Source organism: Chanodichthys erythropterus, chromosome 14 (assembly GCF_024489055.1).
Source record: "Chanodichthys erythropterus isolate Z2021 chromosome 14, ASM2448905v1, whole genome shotgun sequence".
NCBI lineage: Eukaryota > Metazoa > Chordata > Actinopteri > Cypriniformes > Xenocyprididae > Chanodichthys > Chanodichthys erythropterus.
In genome coordinates this window covers 42,582,043-42,601,174 of record NC_090234.1, presented here as the reverse complement: position 1 = coordinate 42,601,174, position 19,132 = coordinate 42,582,043, and the positions used below count along the sequence as shown (strand labels likewise).

The following is a 19,132-nucleotide window of genomic DNA, read 5'->3' as shown; positions in this document are numbered from 1 at the left end:
AGGTTCATTCTCGTGTTACGCAGCAAGTTTGAGCTTCAGCAAGAACCAATGTGGTTCATTCTCGTGTTACGCAGCAAGTTTGAGCTTCAGCAAGAACCAATGAGGTTCATTCTCGTGTTATGCAGCAAGTTTGAGCTTCAGCAAGAACCAATGAGGTTCATTCTCGTGTTACGCAGCAAGTTTGAGCTTCAGCAAGAACCAATGAGGTTCATTCTCGTGTTACGCAGCAAGTTTGAGCTTCAGCAAGAACCGATGAGGTTCATTCTCGTGTTATGCAGCATGTTTAAGCTTCTGCAAGAACCAATGAGGTTCATTCTCGTGTTACGCAGCACGTTTGAGCTTCAGCAAGAACCAATGAGGTTCATTCTCGTGTTATGCAGCATGTTTAAGCTTCTGCAAGAACCAATGAGGTTCATTCTCGTGTTACGCAGCACGTTTGAGCTTCAGCAAGAACCAATGAGGTTCATTTATGTGTTACGCAGCAAGTTTGAGCTTCAGCAAGAACCAATGAGGTTCATTTATGTGTTAAGCTGCAAGTTTGAGCTTCAGCAAGAACCAATGAGGTTCATTCTTGTGTTACGCAGCATTATTGAGCTTCTGCAAGAACCAATGAGGTTCATTCTCGTGTTACGCAGCACGTTTGAGCTTCAGCAAGAACCAATGAGGTTCATTTATGTGTTACGCAGCAAGTTTGAGCTTCAGCAAGAACCAATGAGGTTCATTTATGTGTTAAGCAGCAAGTTTGAGCAAGAACCAATTGGTTCTCATTGGTTCTTGCTTCAGCAAGAACCAATGAGGTTCATTCTTGTGTTACGCAGCATTATTGAGCTTCTGCAAGAACCAATGAGGTTCATTTATGTGTTACGCAGCAAGTTTGAGCTTCAGCAAGAACCAATGAGGTTCATTCTTGTGTTACGCAGCATTATTGAGCTTCTGCAAGAACCAATGAGGTTCATTTATGTGTTACGCAGTAAGTTTGAGCTTCAGCAAGAACCAATGAGGTTCATTCTCGTGTTACGCAGCATGTTTAAACTTCCGCGAGAACCAATGAGGTTCATTCTCGTGTTACGCAGCATGTTCAAGCTTCTGCAAGAACCAATGAGGTTCATTCTCGTGTTACGCAGCACGTTTAAACTTCCGCGAGAACCAATGAGGTTCATTCTCGTGTTACGCAGCATGTTTAAACTTCCGCGAGAACCAATGAGTTCCTTGGTTGTTGAATTTTGTCATCAAAAGTGTACAACACATTTTATCCCTAAAGTAAATTTGAAAATTAAAACAAACATAATAAGAAAGGCTTGGTAAAACTTTTTCAGTATTTTGTCATGTGAAATTTGTATAACAAAAAGAAAATGGTGAACTCCATTTTAAACAATCCTTTTCAAACAAGTTGCCTATAGCTGAAGAAACACTATTATGTTATCTTGACTGGTCTTTCTGTGTGTTTGTGGTCACAGGTGCTTGGCACTCCCACACGTGAGCAGATTCGGGAAATGAACCCAAACTACACCGAGTTCAAATTCCCGCAGATTAAGGCCCATCCATGGACTAAGGTGAGTAAACAGGTACAGGTCAACTGTTTTACTACTTCTAGCACAGCCGCCTTCCACCTCCAGCCCTCAGCTCGACTCATCATCCTGGCTCCAATTCATTCATATCACCCGTCTGCACCACACAGGACTCGTCGGCATTATTTCATTTATTGTTCTTGGACTCTCTACTTCTCAACTAGTTGATTAAAGAGGATGGAAAATTTCAGTCAGGATTGAGTCTGCCTGTAGTCATCCTCTTTCTGAGCTCTGTTGTGATGGTTAGCCAAGTGACCTTACATCGTTCTGTTCCAAAACCTAGTGAGCTGCCTATGTAGGAATCCTGTTCAGAAAGGTTTTCAGAATAATTATGCTGCCTTGATTTAGATAGATAGCTTGATTTAGAAGACAGAAGGCAATTTTATAATGCACTATCAAGATAAAAAAAAAGCTAAGATGCTGGCAAAGAATTTATAAATGTATACTATAAATATAATTATGATTCATTCAGTACTAAATACAATTCATAAAAAAAGTTCAGTCTAATTAAAAATGGCCTATTTTAATCATTTGTATTTGTGTTCTATGCATTATAAGAAGGCAGCTGCATATTTAGACATTAGTCATGATGGCATTTCACTAGGTTTTTGGAGCAGAGCCACTGTCGGCCAGTGATGTCACATCCGCATGTTCATTTGAATTGAATGACCTCACCAAATATGCTCTACATTGCTTACTGACTTCATTACACTTAATTGTTGTTTGCTTTGTGTTTTTGGGTTTGTTTGTTTTTTTTTTTGTTATTTTTGTGCTTGTGATATACACTACCGTTCAAAAGTTTGGGGTCGTTAAGAATTATTTTTAAAGAAATTAACATTTTTTATTCAGCAAGCATGCATTAAATTGATCCAATGTGTCATTCATAATGATATCAAAGCTTTCCACAAAAAAATATTAAGCAGCACAACTGATTTTTTATAAATGCAGCCTTGTTGATTATAAGAGAACAATGTTCTAAAACATCAAAATAATCTTACTGACCCCAAACTTTTAAACGGTAGTTAAGATTTTGCCTTGCAACTGAAAATGTTACCATGTACATCAAACTGAACTTGCTGAGTCATTTGAAAATGCAGTTGAAGGACACATGAACTGTTCTGGATGGACATGTTTCAACTGGTAATAAGTCTTGCTACTTTTCTTTGGTATGATTAGAAAGGAATTTTTCGCATAAACTAATTGTCAGTTTATTTATTGCTTAAAAAACAATTTATACTTAAGTAATATGCAGATATGAAAATGAAATTTGACTGGCCATTGCACTAACATAAATTTACCCAACACTGTAGTCCACAATAAGTAAATAGCAGGGTCTCTCAGGTGCCCCCTGGTGGTCATTGTGTATATTGCACAACTGAGCTGCAGGGTGTGTTTTGTCTTATCCTGCTTCCAATCAGACCCCTCCCTTTAAGACAGTCTTACCTTCTGCACAGGATATGCCCAAATGCCTGTGACTCAAATGCCCTGAAAAGATGAAATTCCTTTCTCTTTCCCCATCAGAACAAAGCTTATTTCAGTTTTTGATAAGATAGGTAATTTCTTTATAGACAATCACCTTAAAGACTTGCCAACAAAAAGCATTTGAACATTTCACCTTTATTACCCAAATATAGTTCCTTTAAATAACACCCCATAATGGGACATGATATCACCTGGGGCCTCATTTCTAAAGATGTGTGTATAATCATCCTAAGTGCAAGTGTAAGATAATTTTCTACATGATTCATAGATGATTCAATTTCCTAATGATTCATAAAATATCCATAGGCACAAAAAAACATTTCCTAACGGCATGCTGCTTTATTAATTGCAAAATGTGCAAGTGAATGAATTATCCTTCAAAATGGTGAGAAGGAATGAAATATAAAGCTTATGCAAAAGTTATTCATTCATAATGTGCAGATTTTGTGCAGAAAAAATGTTTGAAAGTGCTCTTTCCATGCATACTTACTGCTTGACAAATCCTGATTTGTTCTCATTTTTAATGGACAAGATTATGCTGCCTTTGTGTGCTATCGGAAATTTCCAACTTTCCACTTTTGAAGTGCTTTGTTGTTGGAAAGAACAGGAATCATGGAGGACACCAGGTTTATTCTTGCCTATTTAATGGGAAAATCTTATTAAGGCCAAAATGATATTTAGCATTCCATTCATTGACATTCACAACATTCACTGCACTATCTAGATAGTCAGCTTGCTGACATTTCTGGAATTTCAGTCAAATTATATTCAGGCTATTTTCGCTGTGTATAAAACTTACAATACACTTCAAATGATTATTTATGTATGTAAATATGTACTACTTTAATGACAAGACAAGGCGATGCAGCAGATTAAACTAACAGAGAATACCTGTCACAGCAGCAATCATTCTCCCCAATAATTTTTTTACTAGGAAACTCATATTCTGATAGCACATGTCATGAAGGCAATATTAAATGGAATTTAGGACCAAATCTGATCATATTTACATTTTATAAATGAGGCCCTTGCTGTTTATTGATACTTATTTGAGAATAATACACTGCCAAAATATGTAAAGGAGGCCATCGTTTTTAATCTCTGCATATAGGTTGGTTCTCTTACTAAACTTCTTAAACTTCTCCGCAGGTGTTCCGGCCACGCACACCTCCGGAAGCCATTGCATTGTGTTCCCGGCTGTTGGAGTACACACCGACAGCTCGACTGACCCCACTAGAGGCCTGCGCTCATTCCTTCTTTGATGAACTGCGGGATCCAAATGTCAAGCTTCCTAATGGCCGTGAGAAACCGTCCTTATTCAACTTTACAACTCAAGGTAAAGGCATTCATTTGCATTTGCTTTTATGGAGAAATGTTCTGTCGGATGCAAGACAATCCATTTGTTGATGATATTTTTATACCAGTTTTTCTTTTCTCTTCACTCAGAGCTGTCCAGTAACCCATCTTTGGCCTCTATCCTAATTCCCGCTCATGCACGTAACCAGGCAGGAGCTTCTACTCCCACCAACGCCTCTACCACTTCAGGTCAGTTCATGTTTTAAACACTTTTTGTGCTCATCTGTCATTCCTTATCATTTTATATAGCTCACTCTGATAAAATATTAATAAAAAATTATATCTTGATATTTTCTGGGATTTTGTCCATAACGGTAATGAGACAATGTTTGCTGTGTGTGTGAGTAATGGAGGGCCAACAAGTAAGAGCTGTGAGTAAGAGCTGGACCTCAAGAGGTGCACTAGCATCTGACACTAGAGACTGCAATCTTTTGCGTCATTGTCAATGCACCCATCTCCCATTCCGGAGATGTTGAGCAGGGTTGAGTAAGAGCGGTTACATTTGGTGCCATGACCCGGAAGGGAGTGAGGTATGGGGCGTGAATGTAACAGAGGCCATCTAGTAAGAGCTCTGCATGTAAACCTCACTCCCCTGATCTTAAGAGGTGCGAGACTGCAGCCTTTTGCGTCCTTGTAAATGCACCTGCCTCCCATGCTGGAGATGGCGGTTCGAATCCCGCTCTGAGTGGGTCGAGTAGGACCGGTTACATTTGAATGGATGAATGGAACTGAGGCCAGCTAGTAATAGCTGTGCTTGTAAACCTCAATTCCCATGCCTCAAGAGGTGCACTAGCAACTGACGCTAGAAACTGCAGTCTTTTGCATTATTGTTAGAGTGCCCGCCTCCCATTCCGGAAATGCCAGTTCGAATCCCAGTCTGAGAGGGTCTAGTAGAACTGTTAAATTTGGTGCCGTGACCCGGATGCTAGTAAGGTTTAGGGGGTATGAGTGTAACTGAGGCCAGCTAGTAATAGCTGTGCTTGTAAACCTCACTCCGCAGGCCTCAAGATGTGCACTAGCAACTGATGCTAGTAACTGCAGTCTTTTGCATTATTGTTAAAGTGCCCGCCTCCCATTCCGGAAACGCCAGTTCGAATCCCAGTCTGAGAGGGTCTAGTAGAACTGTTAAATTTGGTGCCGTGACCTGGATGGGAGTGAGGTTTAGGGGGGATGAATGTAACGGAGGCCAGCTAGTAAGAACTCTGCATGTAAACCTCACTCCCCAGGCCTCAAGAGGCATGCTAGAGACTGCAGTCTATTGCATCCTTGTTAGCCAACCCCCCTCCCATTCTTGAGATGTCGGATGTTCGAATCTGGCTCAAAACGGGTCAAGTATGACTGGTCACATTTGGTGCCGTGAGCTGAATGGGAGTAAGGTTTAGGGCAGTGAGTGTAAGGCCAGCTAGTAAGAACTTTGAGTGCAAACCTGACTCCCCTGATCTCAATAGGCATGCTAGAGACTTGCGGAGACGTGGTCACACGGAGACACCGGTTCGAATCCCACTTGGAGTGGGTCGAGTAGGACTGGTTACATGTGCTTCTGCTGGTACCTTGAATGGTTTAGGCCTGTCATAAACAAGTGACTCCCAAAGCTATTCATATTCTTCATATTCTGTCACAGCAGTGACAGAAGTGTACTTTTTCACGTAATGGTGATGTTTGCCACCTTAAATTGATTTCCAGGGGCAATTTTACCTTTATAAGGGATTTTTTTTTCTAACTTTACTAGATGTGTGCATCATCGTTTATGTCAAATTCTTACATTTGACACTTTATGAATGAATCATCAACAACACTGATTAATTCAGGAATGAAACATCCTCCTTCTTGCTGTGGCTTTGTTTGGGAATATTTCCATTGGCGAAATAGAGCAAAAACAGACAATATTGACATATGCAACTTCTTGCTTATTGAACTGTTGTATAAATTCAATATCACATTTGCGATCATGCTAATGTTTGGGAAAAACAGCACTCTTACTTGTGTGATACTGCTTAGCTATATCATATCAAAATATAAGACAAAAACTCATACAGGGGCTTTTTTTTGCCCTCATATATTGAATTTTTCAGGCATACTCAATGTATTCTACTAGGCTACAACATGCAGTGAATGCATGGACTCATGGTTTTGTTTGGTTTTTGCAAAGTGATATTATCGTATCAATATTATCGTGACAATACATATCGCACACCCAAGTTCATGGTTTCTGGTTGAATCACATTATTTTGATTTTATGGATGCTTTTCAAATAGTAATAAGCGGTGAAGCTGTTTTATTTTTTATTTTTTTATTTTTTTAACTTTTTTACTTTGCTACTGAATAAAGTTTTCTTCAATGAGAATTTTATAAAAATTCATTTAATGTGGCTTTTTATTATTTTTATGTGATTATTAATACATGACATACAACATATACTAATAAAAATGAGAATCTATTCTCTTTGTGTCCAGATGCCAATAGTGGAGATCGCAGTCAGACCACAACTGCAGCCTCTGCCTCCGCCTCCAACACCTCAACCTGAGAGCCCCAGCCAATCAGACCTGACCCTGCCTCCAAGGCCGTGCCCACCCCACTGCTCACCAGCTTATTGGGCAGGATTTGAGTCATGTAACCACCACTTTTATTCAGACTGCAAGAGCCAACCTTCATTTACATCTTTTTTTAACGAAGTTCAGAAAGAGTTCAAAATGATACATGGAAAAGCCTTGTTAGGTGTAATTCACGAGAACGACAGAGACAGAGAGAGCAGTGAGGAAATGGGTTGGGTGGGGGGGTAAACCGTAATACCTGGTCCGTGACCAGCCGGAATTTTTCTTTTTTCATTCTCAGAGGACAATCTTGTTATGTAAGCAATCCGGTAGCCAGATCCATCCACTTCCATTTCCATTTGGACTCCCCTTCTCTCACCTGGACTGTCTCTAACTACATGTTCTGTCCCTCTCTACTGTTCTGGGTCTCTTATAGCGCATGGCTACCCCATATACAGTGTGTGTGTGTATTATATATATTTATATATATATATATATATATATATATATATATATATATATATTTATATATATATATATATATATATATATATATATGTATATATGTATATGTGTGTATTGGGGAAATGATGCAGCATTCAAAACTTGAGGAAATATCGCATCTAATTGTATCTTTAAAAAAAAACACAAAGCTCTATACAAGAGGTATAAATGTAAAAACCGCATGTTCCAACCACAAATCCAATAGAGAAATTCTCTGTTGCAGATGATCTAGGAGTTTTAAGTCTGCTGAATGTTTTAATTTGTTTTATAAAATGGGCAGTCTAGGGGAAGGGCAGACATTTTGATTGACAGTTGAGACTTGCGTCTCCATCTCTGTGTTCTTGTATGATATATACATACACAGTTTATATATTACTTTGCATTATGTAAAATATATATATATATATAGTTATATATAGATCTATATCTAGCATCATCGGTCCAGAATCCATCATGGATTGTCAGGGCAGTGGAACATTTTGCCACTGACCAAAATAATACAGTATGTTTATGACTAAGAACTTGGACACATTTAGCTGGAGCTCCTTTCTAGCAAGCATTTCGCTCTTTTGTGCTGTTTTCTGTTCACCCGGTAGAATTACAGATCTCCTTCTGTTTTGATTTCCTCTCGTTATTTATTGTTGCGTGTGGGTCAGTGTTGTAATGCTCAGATTCATTGTTCGTATTCACACAGCGAGTTACAGCTAAACATAATGAACAGGTGAAGAAAACTCATCGATTTGCGGACTGTGTTTGTGCTGCATTCGCAATGTTAAACTGATGTGGCTGTGTTGGTTCAACCACTACTTTTTTCTTTGTCACGTTTCAGCATACTTTCAACCTGATTACAGAAAAATGTACTTTTTCTTTATCCAAAATGTCTTAATACGCAAAGTATAGCAGTACATGAAAATGACAGACATGTATATATATATACAGTACAGAAATATTGCTTTTACTTTTTATTTTATTTTAGTTTTCTTTTTTTTTTTTGTATAATTTGTGAGCATGTGTGAGTGAATGTGTACATGCGTGTGTTCTGCTATGTACATATATATGCTGACCTGAGAACTGTTAATGAGCGAAAACAAAGACGAGGAATTAAATGAAAATGGATCAGAGAAAAAAAAAAAGATTAAAAACAGATTTAAAAGATCAGGTTTGTTGGATACTGTAGACAAGGAGCTTTCTCCAGCCATATAGTTTAATCTTATCTGTACAGTAGGTCCCAGCTATATTATTGTAACTATATCTAGTAATGTATAGTGTATCTATAGTTTGGAGTGCCTTTGCTTCCATACACTTCCTGTCCCTAGACCACACCCACTTCCTGTCTGCACTCAAGACAGACCACGCCCCTTCATGTGACCCTCTGCAGGTGCTGTTGATTGGTCAAGTCAAAATGACTGACAGCTGACTTAATTTCCTGTCCGAAACCACCCTCAGTGGCATTTCTGTAGTGTTTTTTTTTTTTCTTTGAGGTGTGATTCACTCATGTATTGGCACAAATGTTTTTTGTGTGTGGACGAAGTCGTGTTCCTGTGGAGCCAATCATGATGTGCGTTCTTACACTCGTTCCACTACCAAAGCGAACCAACTATGAGCGTGTTGTGATGTAACTGCAACATCCTGGGGGCAATAATAATTTCTTTTATGTTTTGGCTTGTTGGCCAGCTGACAGTACGCAGTAGAGATGTCACGTAGCACCCGCCGGACCCTCATCCCCGCACCCTCAATGTAAAGCTTGCTTGTAAGATACGCATTCATAGATGTGTTGCTTTCCACAAATGGTGTGACCACTTCTTGTGACTAAAGTTAGAGTAAAAATGTAAAGACACAAGGGTTAAAAACAAATACAAAAAAAAAAGACAAAAAAAAAAATGTTTTAAGGACTGTGGGCTAAATACAGACTATCGCATTACATACACTTATTGGGAAAAAAGTTGTCTTGGTTTAAAATGAAAAAAAAGCAACCTGTATAACATTAATATTACTTGAATGCCTCTGTTTGTGACTGAAATTTTTATTTTATTTTAAATATATTCTTTTTCTGTGAAGGTATGCTAAATGTCTCCTCTCCTTGTAAATATGTCCGTTTTGGTCCTTGGTGTGACTTGGATTCAGAGACTAGTTACCTGGTACTGTAATTTGCATTAAATAAAGAGTAGGATAGCTTGGAAATGACTCTGCATTTGCCATGTGTCTTTCTTTTCGCAGCTCAAAATGTGTCTCACCTCAAATTCAGTCGATTCAGTCACTTTTTTAAACTTTTGTTAGTGTTGCTGTTAGAGCATAAACAACATCTGCAAAGTTATGATGCTCAAAGTTCAATGCAAAGGGAGATATTTTCTTTTACAGAAATCGCTTTTTACAGGTGCCATCAAACGTTTTTTTACAAGATGTAATATAAGTCTAAGGTGTCCCCTGAATGTGTCTGTGAAGTTTCAGCTCAAAATACCCCATAGATTTTTTTTTAATTCATTTTTTAAACTGCCTATTTTGAGGCATAATTAGAAATGTGCCAATTCAGGCTGCGGCCCCTTTAATTGCTCGCGCTCTCTGCCCCCTCCCGAGCTCCGTGGCTAACAGCTAATGCTAGAGAGATTTATAAAGAATGAAGTTGTGTTTATGAATTATACAGACTGCAAGTGTTTAAAAATGAAAATAGCGACGGCTCTTGTCTCCATGAATACAGTAAGAAACAATGGTAACTTTAACCACATTTAACAGTACATTAGCAACATGCTAACGAAACATTTATAAAGACAATTTACAAATATCACTAAAAATATCATGTTATCATGGATCATGTCAGTTATTATTTCTCCATCTGCCATTTTTCTCTGTTGTCCTTGCTTGCTTACCTAGTCTGATGATTCAGCTGAGCACAGATCCAGACGTTAATACTGCCTGCCCTTGTGTAATGCCTCGATCATGAGCTGACATATGCAAATATTGGGGGTGTACATATTAATGATCCCGACTGTTACGTAACAGTCTGTGTTATGTTGAGATTCGCCTGTTCTTCGGAGGTCTTTTAAACAAATGAGATTTATATAAGATGGAGGAAACAATGGAGTTTGAGACTCACTGTATGTCATTTCCATGTACTGAACTATTGTTATTCAACTATGCCATGGTAAATTCAATTTTCAATTCGATGGCACCTTTAAGGACCACAACAAATGGCTGGTATGGACTACAACAAGCTTCTTCCTACATCACTAACCCTAAAATATACATAAACCTTACCCCGAGAACACACAAGAAAGGGGTGAGGCCAACACAAATGCAACACCATGTCATAAAAGCAAGATGACAACATAAAGCCTCATACACAACGGACCGAATATCGTGCACGCTTTTCCGAGACGTTTTATGTGTTCATACCCAAGTGATTTTCAGTGGCGATGCGTCGAGTGAACATGCAAATTCACCCCCTGACAGTATATGGCGCTTGTGTTGAACGGTGCAAAAAACATATTTATGATATAAAATTAAAGAAGATAAAAATACAGATATAAAATGACATATATGGCATTTACATGACATGAGGAGATGGTAGTCAGAAACGGTAGTGCAAATAAGTCACAATGACAGTAGTGCAAGTGAACGGTAGTGCAAATAAACATATTTATGAAACAGACATTCAACTATATTTCTTGAATGTAAAAGGGGGAAAAAAATAAAATAAAAATGGTGTAGCCAAGAACTGGCAGAGCACCCATAGTTTGTAGGGGTCTTCCTCGTCTACTTACTTCCACTTTGTTGTCTTGGTATGTGCTCGGCAAGTGCGTTTTGTGCTTGAACGCCACCAAGTCGTGTTTTACTGTAACTTCAGCATCTCCAGGCACGTGAACAAAAGCGCCAATCTCATTGGTCTGCCAGTTTTTAATGCGGCGCGTCAAACCAAAAAAACTAACCCGAGGCATTTTTAAAAAAATGACGCTTTTACGGCTGGCGTATGATATCATGATATTTTTAGTGATATTTGTAAATTAAATTGTCTTTCTAAATGTTTCGTTAGCATGTTGCTAATGTACTTTTAAATGTGGTTAAAGTAACCATTATTTCTTACTGTATTCATGGAGACAAGAGAGCCGTCGCTATTTTCATTTTGTAAGGTTTCCCACCGGGCGGGGAAGGTTTCTTGCGCGTTCTGTCTTTTCAGCGTGGCAAAGTAGTTTAATTCCAAATGAAGAGTTTCGTTGCAAAACGAGATAAATCCGTTTTTAACATTTTTGTCAAAACATGTTTATTATTATGTTATCATGTTATTATTTTGTTTTATGGTGCTACTTAGCTGTATTTTTTAAGTTATGAATGTTTAAATCAAAACAAACCAACTGCAGTTGAATTGATATTAATTGGAATGCACAACCAAAAAACAAGATTTTTGAAAAATTAAAAAAATGGATTTATCTCGTTTTGCAATGAAACTCTTCAAATATTCTTTTATCTGACTCCATGTTATTATGACCTTGAATTTAGTTTAGAATGTCAATTGATTATTGGTCATTTGTATAATAATTTAGCTTTACATTTGAATATTATATTTAACTCTTTACTCTTATTATACTCGTTCATTCGGTTCTCAGTGTCGCACAGGGTCCTCGCACTGGCCATTCATTAATATGCGGGCCCACGATCACAAACTCGCCAGTCTTGGTCACTAGACAGAGGTAATTGACTATACTAATAGAGTGCTGCTCTCATGCTTGCTTTCTCTAAAAGTATTTGGTTTAGTCCCCCATAGATCTGTATACACTTGAATTAAAGTAACACTAACTCTAGTCAGATGTCATAACCACTACTACAGTTAAGCCGACCAATATTACTTCTCTTATAGTAGCTTTGGTTTGGTTATGCCATAGTTTCTCATGTACACTAGAATAACGTTACAATAAACAGAGGTAAGGCTCACCCTATTTAGGCTGGTCGATTAGTTGTCCTAAACGGAATTCCCTTTTTAGCCTTTACAGTCTAAGTACACTTGAACTAATGCTTAGTCGGAGCTCTAAAATCACAGTTAGTGTACCCTATGCTCCACTCAACTGGACTTTAGTCCGTTACTAGCCTGACGCAGATTTGCGGTAACAATGGATACATCGTAATCTACTGAAGTCAATAATTTCAGAGTAAGTCAGAATAAATCAAATGTGACAATTTATTAGTCAGGTAAATGTATCATGCCAATTACATAATCAATTCAAAGGTGATCAATACCAAACATCAAATGCTCAGAAATAGAGTAAGATGCATACCTGACATTAGGAAAATACACACTGCTGAGTGTCCTAGACACCCAGCAATGAGGGCACGTCTAAATACAGAAGCGCCCTGAGCCTTTTGCAACATTTCTTTAAATACTCAGACCAAGACAAAACATCCCCCAATGTGGGGCATGAACTAACAATCAAAATTTGCATTGACTAGGGTCACAGACCTCAGGGGTTTGCACCTTGCTGTGGAACAGGAGGTAATTTGGATCAAAACCTTGGGAAAGGGACACACCCATGGTTGCAACCAAAGTATCTCTAAAACTCTTAAAACCTCTAATACCCTTGGTTTACTTTTACGTAGACTAGACCATTGTACCAGTTGCACTGAGACATTTCAAACAATACCAAACATGTATAGCATTCGTTGATGATTGTTCACATTAAACCAGATAGATTCTAGATCATCTCTGTATGCAGAGAGAAGAGATGGGAGGAGAGGGTGAAGGGAGTGAAATGTAGATTAAGGCAGATGCTGAGGTGTGATTGACTCAGTGTGATTGCGTCTATTTTGCAAGAGAGAGTTCAAATGGTAATTTTCTTTGTTTTCTCAAAGAGTAGCCCTTTTGGTCCAGGCACTCTGGCATCAGTCTTACAATTTTTAAACACTTGCAGTCTGTATAATTCATAAACACAACTTCATTAGCCCGTTAGCCACAGAGCATAGCCTCAAACTCATTCAGAATCAAACGTAAACATCCATAAAAATACTATACTTACATGATCTGATATGCTGTATGATGAACACTGTGTAAAGATCCATTTTGAGGGTTATATTAGCTGTGTGAACTTTGTTTATGCAATGTATTATAGATTTGCGAGTTTTGGGGCGGGGAGCGCGAGCATTTAAAGGGGGAGCATGCCGAATCGGCGCATTTTTAATTACACCCCAAAATAGGCAGTTAAAAAATGTAATAATAAAAAATCTATGGGGTATTTTGAGCTGAAACTTCACAGACACATTCAGAGGACACCTTAGACTTATATTACATCTTGTGAAAAAGGGTTCTAGGGCACCTTTAATAAAAAGCTTGTAAACAATGTCACATAACGTCACATTTACCTGAACATATTCAGTGATCATAAACTCATTAGCTAGAAAATTGAACTCTAGAGAGGAGCATTTAGCTGAATATGCACTACATATTAATTATTTTAGCTACATGTATGCACCATATTACATATTAATTATAATTATAAAGTTCTTCAATAGCTGATATAATGCACGTTGACAGTTGAAAGTTAATATTTAAAAAAAAAAAATTATTTGGAGTATAAATAATTTTAGTTAGTAGGCCTATTATAAATGTATTATCACTATTATACATTATAAACTGATTTCTTCTGCGATTCTCCTCGCTTTTTCACGTCACGTTCAGTGTGAAAGGGCCTTAAGGCTGAACAGATTCTGACATTTTTCAGTGAGTCTGCATGAGGTAATCGAAACTGCTAACACCTCCGCCATCATCTTGAGAGCAGCAGCTCATTTGCATTTAAAGGGACACACACAAAAAGCGTTTTTGCTCAGCCTCAAAAAGTACACACTCTGAAGGATATCAGAGACTTATTTTGCATCTTGTAAAATTGCCAATATATGACCCCTTTATTTATTTATTTTTCTTCCCCCATCCACTCTTTCTTTGTTGAAATTTGATTTTGGTAAGTGCCTGCGTTCAAATTAAACGTACAGTCTACTAAAAGCATTTTATGCTGCTTTAGTTAAAAGCATCTGCCAAATGCATAAAAATATACCCGTGGTTGGAATCAGGGATAGGCAGTATTTATGATACATGTATTTAAAATACGTATTTCAAATACAAAATAGTATTTTGTAATTTGTGTTTGATTGGGTTGATGAAAATAGCTTCGTATTTTGTATCAAAATACTTTAGTATTTTTGTGTTTTTAAAATACTGTCAAACACTTTGTAAGTCTACATGATGACATCATAAAATTGTGGCCTCTGATTGGTGGCTACTAAGTAGTTTGCAGAGACTTGTTGAGATCAAAACAGAAAATTGATCCATATGGAAGAAGGTGGTCAAGGTAAGAAACGTGCAGGCTGTCAGCTTTCATCAATTTTTTTTTTTTTTTTTTTTTTTTGCATAAATTGCTATAATTTTTAGCTGTTCATGTTAAGTAAATAGTCGCTCGGCAGCTGCTATGAGACACTTGTTGCACACTGCAGTAAGCTAGATCGATATTAGTCATGGTAAAACATGGTAAATCAAGAAAACAAGATTCAAACAATAAGATGTTGAGCTATATAACAAGATTAGTTTTCTGTCGACGAATGTATCCAAACAGTTGCTCCTCTGTCTAATAAAACACATAATATATTAAAGCGTCTTTGATGTTTCCATGGTTTTCGACAAAATACCAGAAATCGAGGGTAACGCGGAGGTGATGCACGGACATGGTCCGTGTCCTCTGTAAAATTGCTTTTTTCTGGATTTAAACATTATTGGAAACATTTGGGATAATATAAGTTCACAAGTCAACAAAATATATAACACGGTTCTAGTGGTTAATGGATATTTTAATCTAAAAAATTCATTTAACTGGTTGCATATGTCAGATTTATTGCATGACTCGGGCAAAGAAAAGCTGTTGCTATCAAACATTGTTTACTTTATCAACTGAGTCAGTGTAATGGTGAAGGGATCGATCCAGCTGATGGAAGGTTTGCAAAGAAATTTCATGCTCCCTCGTAAAAGTATTTTATGTTGACACATGGTATGGCTGCTGTATTTTGTAGTTTATTTTGATACATTTAAAATTAAGGCATTTGGTATTTTATTTTAAAATACATGTTAATGTATTTTTGCCCAACCCTGGTCAGAATGGCCAAGGCCACGGAGGCCTACTCGCCGTGGCGTCCCGAGGCTCCCGACCGAGGCACCCCGAAGCTCACCAGCCATGTCATCCCACGGCTCCCGAACTGCCATGGCACCTAGAGCTCCTGGACCCGCCCTGGAGACCTCCGTACCAGTCTGCACCTCTAGCCTCACCTGCCAGTAGGTCTCCAGGATGCCCAGGTACTGTCACAGTTCCCGTCAGTTCTGGACTCAATCTCCCATCATCCTCCCTGATCAGTAATCACCCGCACCTGCAATTCATCCACTCATCACCACAGCACTACGTAAGCACTCCACTCACCTCAGTTCACTGTCTGTTCTCGTTTTAAAATATATTCACATAGAAAATAGTTATTTTGAACTGTAATAATTTCTTCACAATTTTACTGTATATTTAATCAAATAAAGGCAGTTTTAGTGAGCATAAGAGACTTCTTTCAAAAACAGTAAAGTTAAACAGTAGTGTACATTTATGAGGAAATTATTTACACAGAAAATAAACACAATTGCACAGTAAACGATTCTGTACACGTTCTCATACAATTTTGCTTTTATTTTCCTGAGAGGGTCATATATATCTCACATTTAAAAATAACCACTTTAAGGAGAGAAAACCTGAGTGTATTGTGTAGTAATTATTCATGTTATGAGAGACAAGTTTCCTTATCATTGTGCAGAATGGATGAAATAATTGCTTAATCTACACAAAATGGCAGCATGAAGGCATTTTCAAAATAGTTTGAGCTTTATATAGATATCTGATATCTGAACACTCTGCTTTTATATGCAGCAAATATGTGAGTCTATTTTCCAAAAATACTGCACACCTAGTTTGGAACACGAAACATCTGCTCTACATTGTCATGTGTCACATCCACATATAACACATATCACACAATCTTCACATTGATTTTCTGACAAAATTAAAGAACCAAAAAAAAGTTTCAAATGACCTTTACATGCTATTCTGTTGTCTGTTCAGTAAAATCTGAAAACCTGAAAGTACTCAGTGAAGAAAAGGTTACTCTCGCTGCTGAGTGAAGCATTTCTAAAGGCAATCACTTCTCGTGAAACTTAACATTTCAGAGATTCTTCAAAATTGTTGACATTCATGTTGCGCAAAATACAGTAAGCTTTGTTTCTAATATAAGGCATTTACAACATACATAAAATGACTATCTAGCACATTTTTTTATTTTTAGTTTTTTTGATAGCCAGCCACGCATTTCGAGAGTGAATCTCACGAAACCTGAGAAGAACATGTCCAGGTCCAGAAACTTCACTTCAAAATCAAAAGACAGATATTTTGCATTAAAAAAAGTCTCATTACTGTAATGAAAAATAATTGTGATGAAAATAAGTAAAATATGAACTGAACATGTTCTTTATGAGATTCATAACTCCATAAGTGCATTTATATTCTTGTCTGGAAAATGGCTGAATCAAGTGTAGCTACTAAAATATATTTTATATAACCTGAACACAACAAACCAAGAAACGGTTAACATACCACTATACAATAAATACACAGATTTGTCAAGACACAGTCCATTAACAGAGTATGCATCATATTATATTTCATATTTTCATTTTATACTTTGTAATCTCTGTTGATATAATAACAATCTCTTACAGCATCTTACCCTGCAAAGTTTGAGGTAAAACTTTACCATGTCCCATTAGTTATGCATTTACTAATAAGCAATACCTTTGTTACAGCGTTTATTAATGTTTGTTAATGTAACTTTATAGTTCATGCTAGCTCAGGTCTGTTAAATAATATTAAAGGGATAGTTCACCCAAACATGAAAATTCTGTCATCATTTACTATAGAATTTCTATATTTGGAAGAACGTCAGTAAACAAGCAGATCTCACCCTCCATTGACTGCCATAGTATTTTTTTTTCCCTTGGGGGCTGAGATCTGCTTTGGTTACAAACATTCTTCCAAATATCTTCCTTTGTGTTCAGCAGAACAAAGAAACTCATACAGGTTTGGAACAACTTGAGGGAGAGTAAATGATGACAGAATTTTAATGTTTGGGTGAACTGTCCCTTTAACAGATAGAACTTTTGGTTTTAATAATGTATTAGAAAATGTTGAAATGAATAGATTAATTAAAAGTATTTGAAGTATTAATTAATGCTTTAGGCAGTTAGTTTATGTTAACTAATGTTAACAAATGGAACCTTACAACAAAGTGTTACCGTTTATGACAAAAGGGGAAAATTCGGTTACACTTTATTTTACAGTGCCATTATTACATTGTAATTACTCAAATAAGTACTGAGTACTATTAATTAACTACACATACTTACTATAGAGTTACAGTTAGGTTTTGGTTTAGAGTTAGTTACTTGTAATTATGCATAATTTACTGTTATTACTATAGTAGGTACATGTAGTAACATGTAACTACGGCACTGTAAAATAAAATGTTACCGAAAATTCAAATTGAATCTTGGTTACACTTTGTTAGTGTCCTTGTTACAGTGTAATTATACATTTAAGTACTAAAAAAATATTAATTAACAACATGTGCTTACTATAGGGTTAGGAATAGGGTTTGGTTATGCATAATTTACTGTTATTAGTGCAGTAAGCACATGTAACGTGTAACAAACACTAAAATAAAGTGTTACCAAATCTTAGGGTGCGTTCACACGACAACGATGTACTAAAAACTGAAAAGTTTTTTCTTTTCGTTTTTTTGCGTACAGATGACAACCTTGTCAAAACAATCCTCACATAAACGGATCTGCGAAAACGACTAAAATACTGTATTATTCATGCCAGGCCAGTAGTTGGCGATGTCACTTTGTAAAGATACACTACACGCCTATAGACTGAACACGTAATAAACATGTACATGAAATCACTGTTTTCAAAAATTTGCATTTTGTAGTTGTAAACAACTGTATCGTTTTTTAAAACCTGCGCTTTTTCAAAAGTTGGTTTTCAAGCCTCCAAAATGATATTGTCATGTAAATGAACGTCCAAATACGCATAAAATCTTTTCCATTTTTAGTTGAAACCGGTGTCGTGTAAACGGCATCTTAATCTAACCCCACATTTCAAGCTTCATTCCTGCAGTAAATGTAGATAATTTATGGCATCCTACATCTGCTTATGAACCACAGAAATTGTTCTTTAGTGAAAAGATTGCCTGTCAGTTAAACTCAAACACAATTACATTACATTTAGTAACAATTCACCAATTATAAAAGTACAATTTCACAATTGCTGTGTGCTGCTGTTCAGTAGTTCATTATCTGTAGGCACCGTCCTTGTCCTTTCTAGTTTTGACTGTTTTTCAATCTTTAGTGGCCTCGGATGAAGGTCAACGATAGGGTATTCAAGGCCTGCGTGTACAGTCTCATTTGCTCTGTACAAACCTAGCCGTCTTTGCTTATTATTTCCAACAAAAGAGGAGACACATCAGGTTGAATGTCCTGGATTTTCAGCACCTGTTTTGTGTACTCTTCATTCATTGTCCTCATCTCAGTCAGGCACGCCATGATCTTTGGGTACAGCAGACTAGCAGGAGGAGAAG

At 37.2% G+C, this 19,132-nt stretch overlaps 2 protein-coding genes across 7 annotated transcripts in view; one reads left to right on the top strand and one right to left on the bottom strand.

Annotated features, from left to right (window-relative positions):
• gsk3ba (glycogen synthase kinase 3 beta, genome duplicate a) overlaps positions 1 to 7,073 on the top strand; it is a 77,772-nt gene extending 70,699 nt beyond the window's left edge. For 3 of the 4 annotated variants that reach the window (XM_067410464.1, XM_067410465.1, XM_067410462.1), the window contains exons 8-11: positions 1,458 to 1,565; positions 4,200 to 4,386; positions 4,497 to 4,595; positions 6,860 to 7,073. In XM_067410464.1, the coding sequence (XP_067266565.1) occupies positions 1,458 to 1,565; positions 4,200 to 4,386; positions 4,497 to 4,595; positions 6,860 to 6,930 (465 nt within the window). In that variant the 3' untranslated portion in view covers positions 6,931 to 7,073. The remainder of the gene's footprint in view (positions 1 to 1,457; positions 1,566 to 4,199; positions 4,387 to 4,496; positions 4,596 to 6,859) is intronic. The other variant, XM_067410463.1, reaches the window with a different exon arrangement.
• A 1,321-nt stretch (positions 7,074 to 8,394) lies between these two features.
• Positions 8,395 to 19,132, bottom strand: part of nr1i2 (nuclear receptor subfamily 1, group I, member 2) — a 42,481-nt gene continuing 31,743 nt past the window's right edge. For all 3 annotated transcript variants that reach the window (XM_067410458.1, XM_067410460.1, XM_067410461.1), the window contains one exon: positions 8,395 to 19,116. In XM_067410458.1, the coding sequence (XP_067266559.1) occupies positions 18,975 to 19,116 (142 nt within the window). In that variant the 3' untranslated portion in view covers positions 8,395 to 18,974. The remainder of the gene's footprint in view (positions 19,117 to 19,132) is intronic.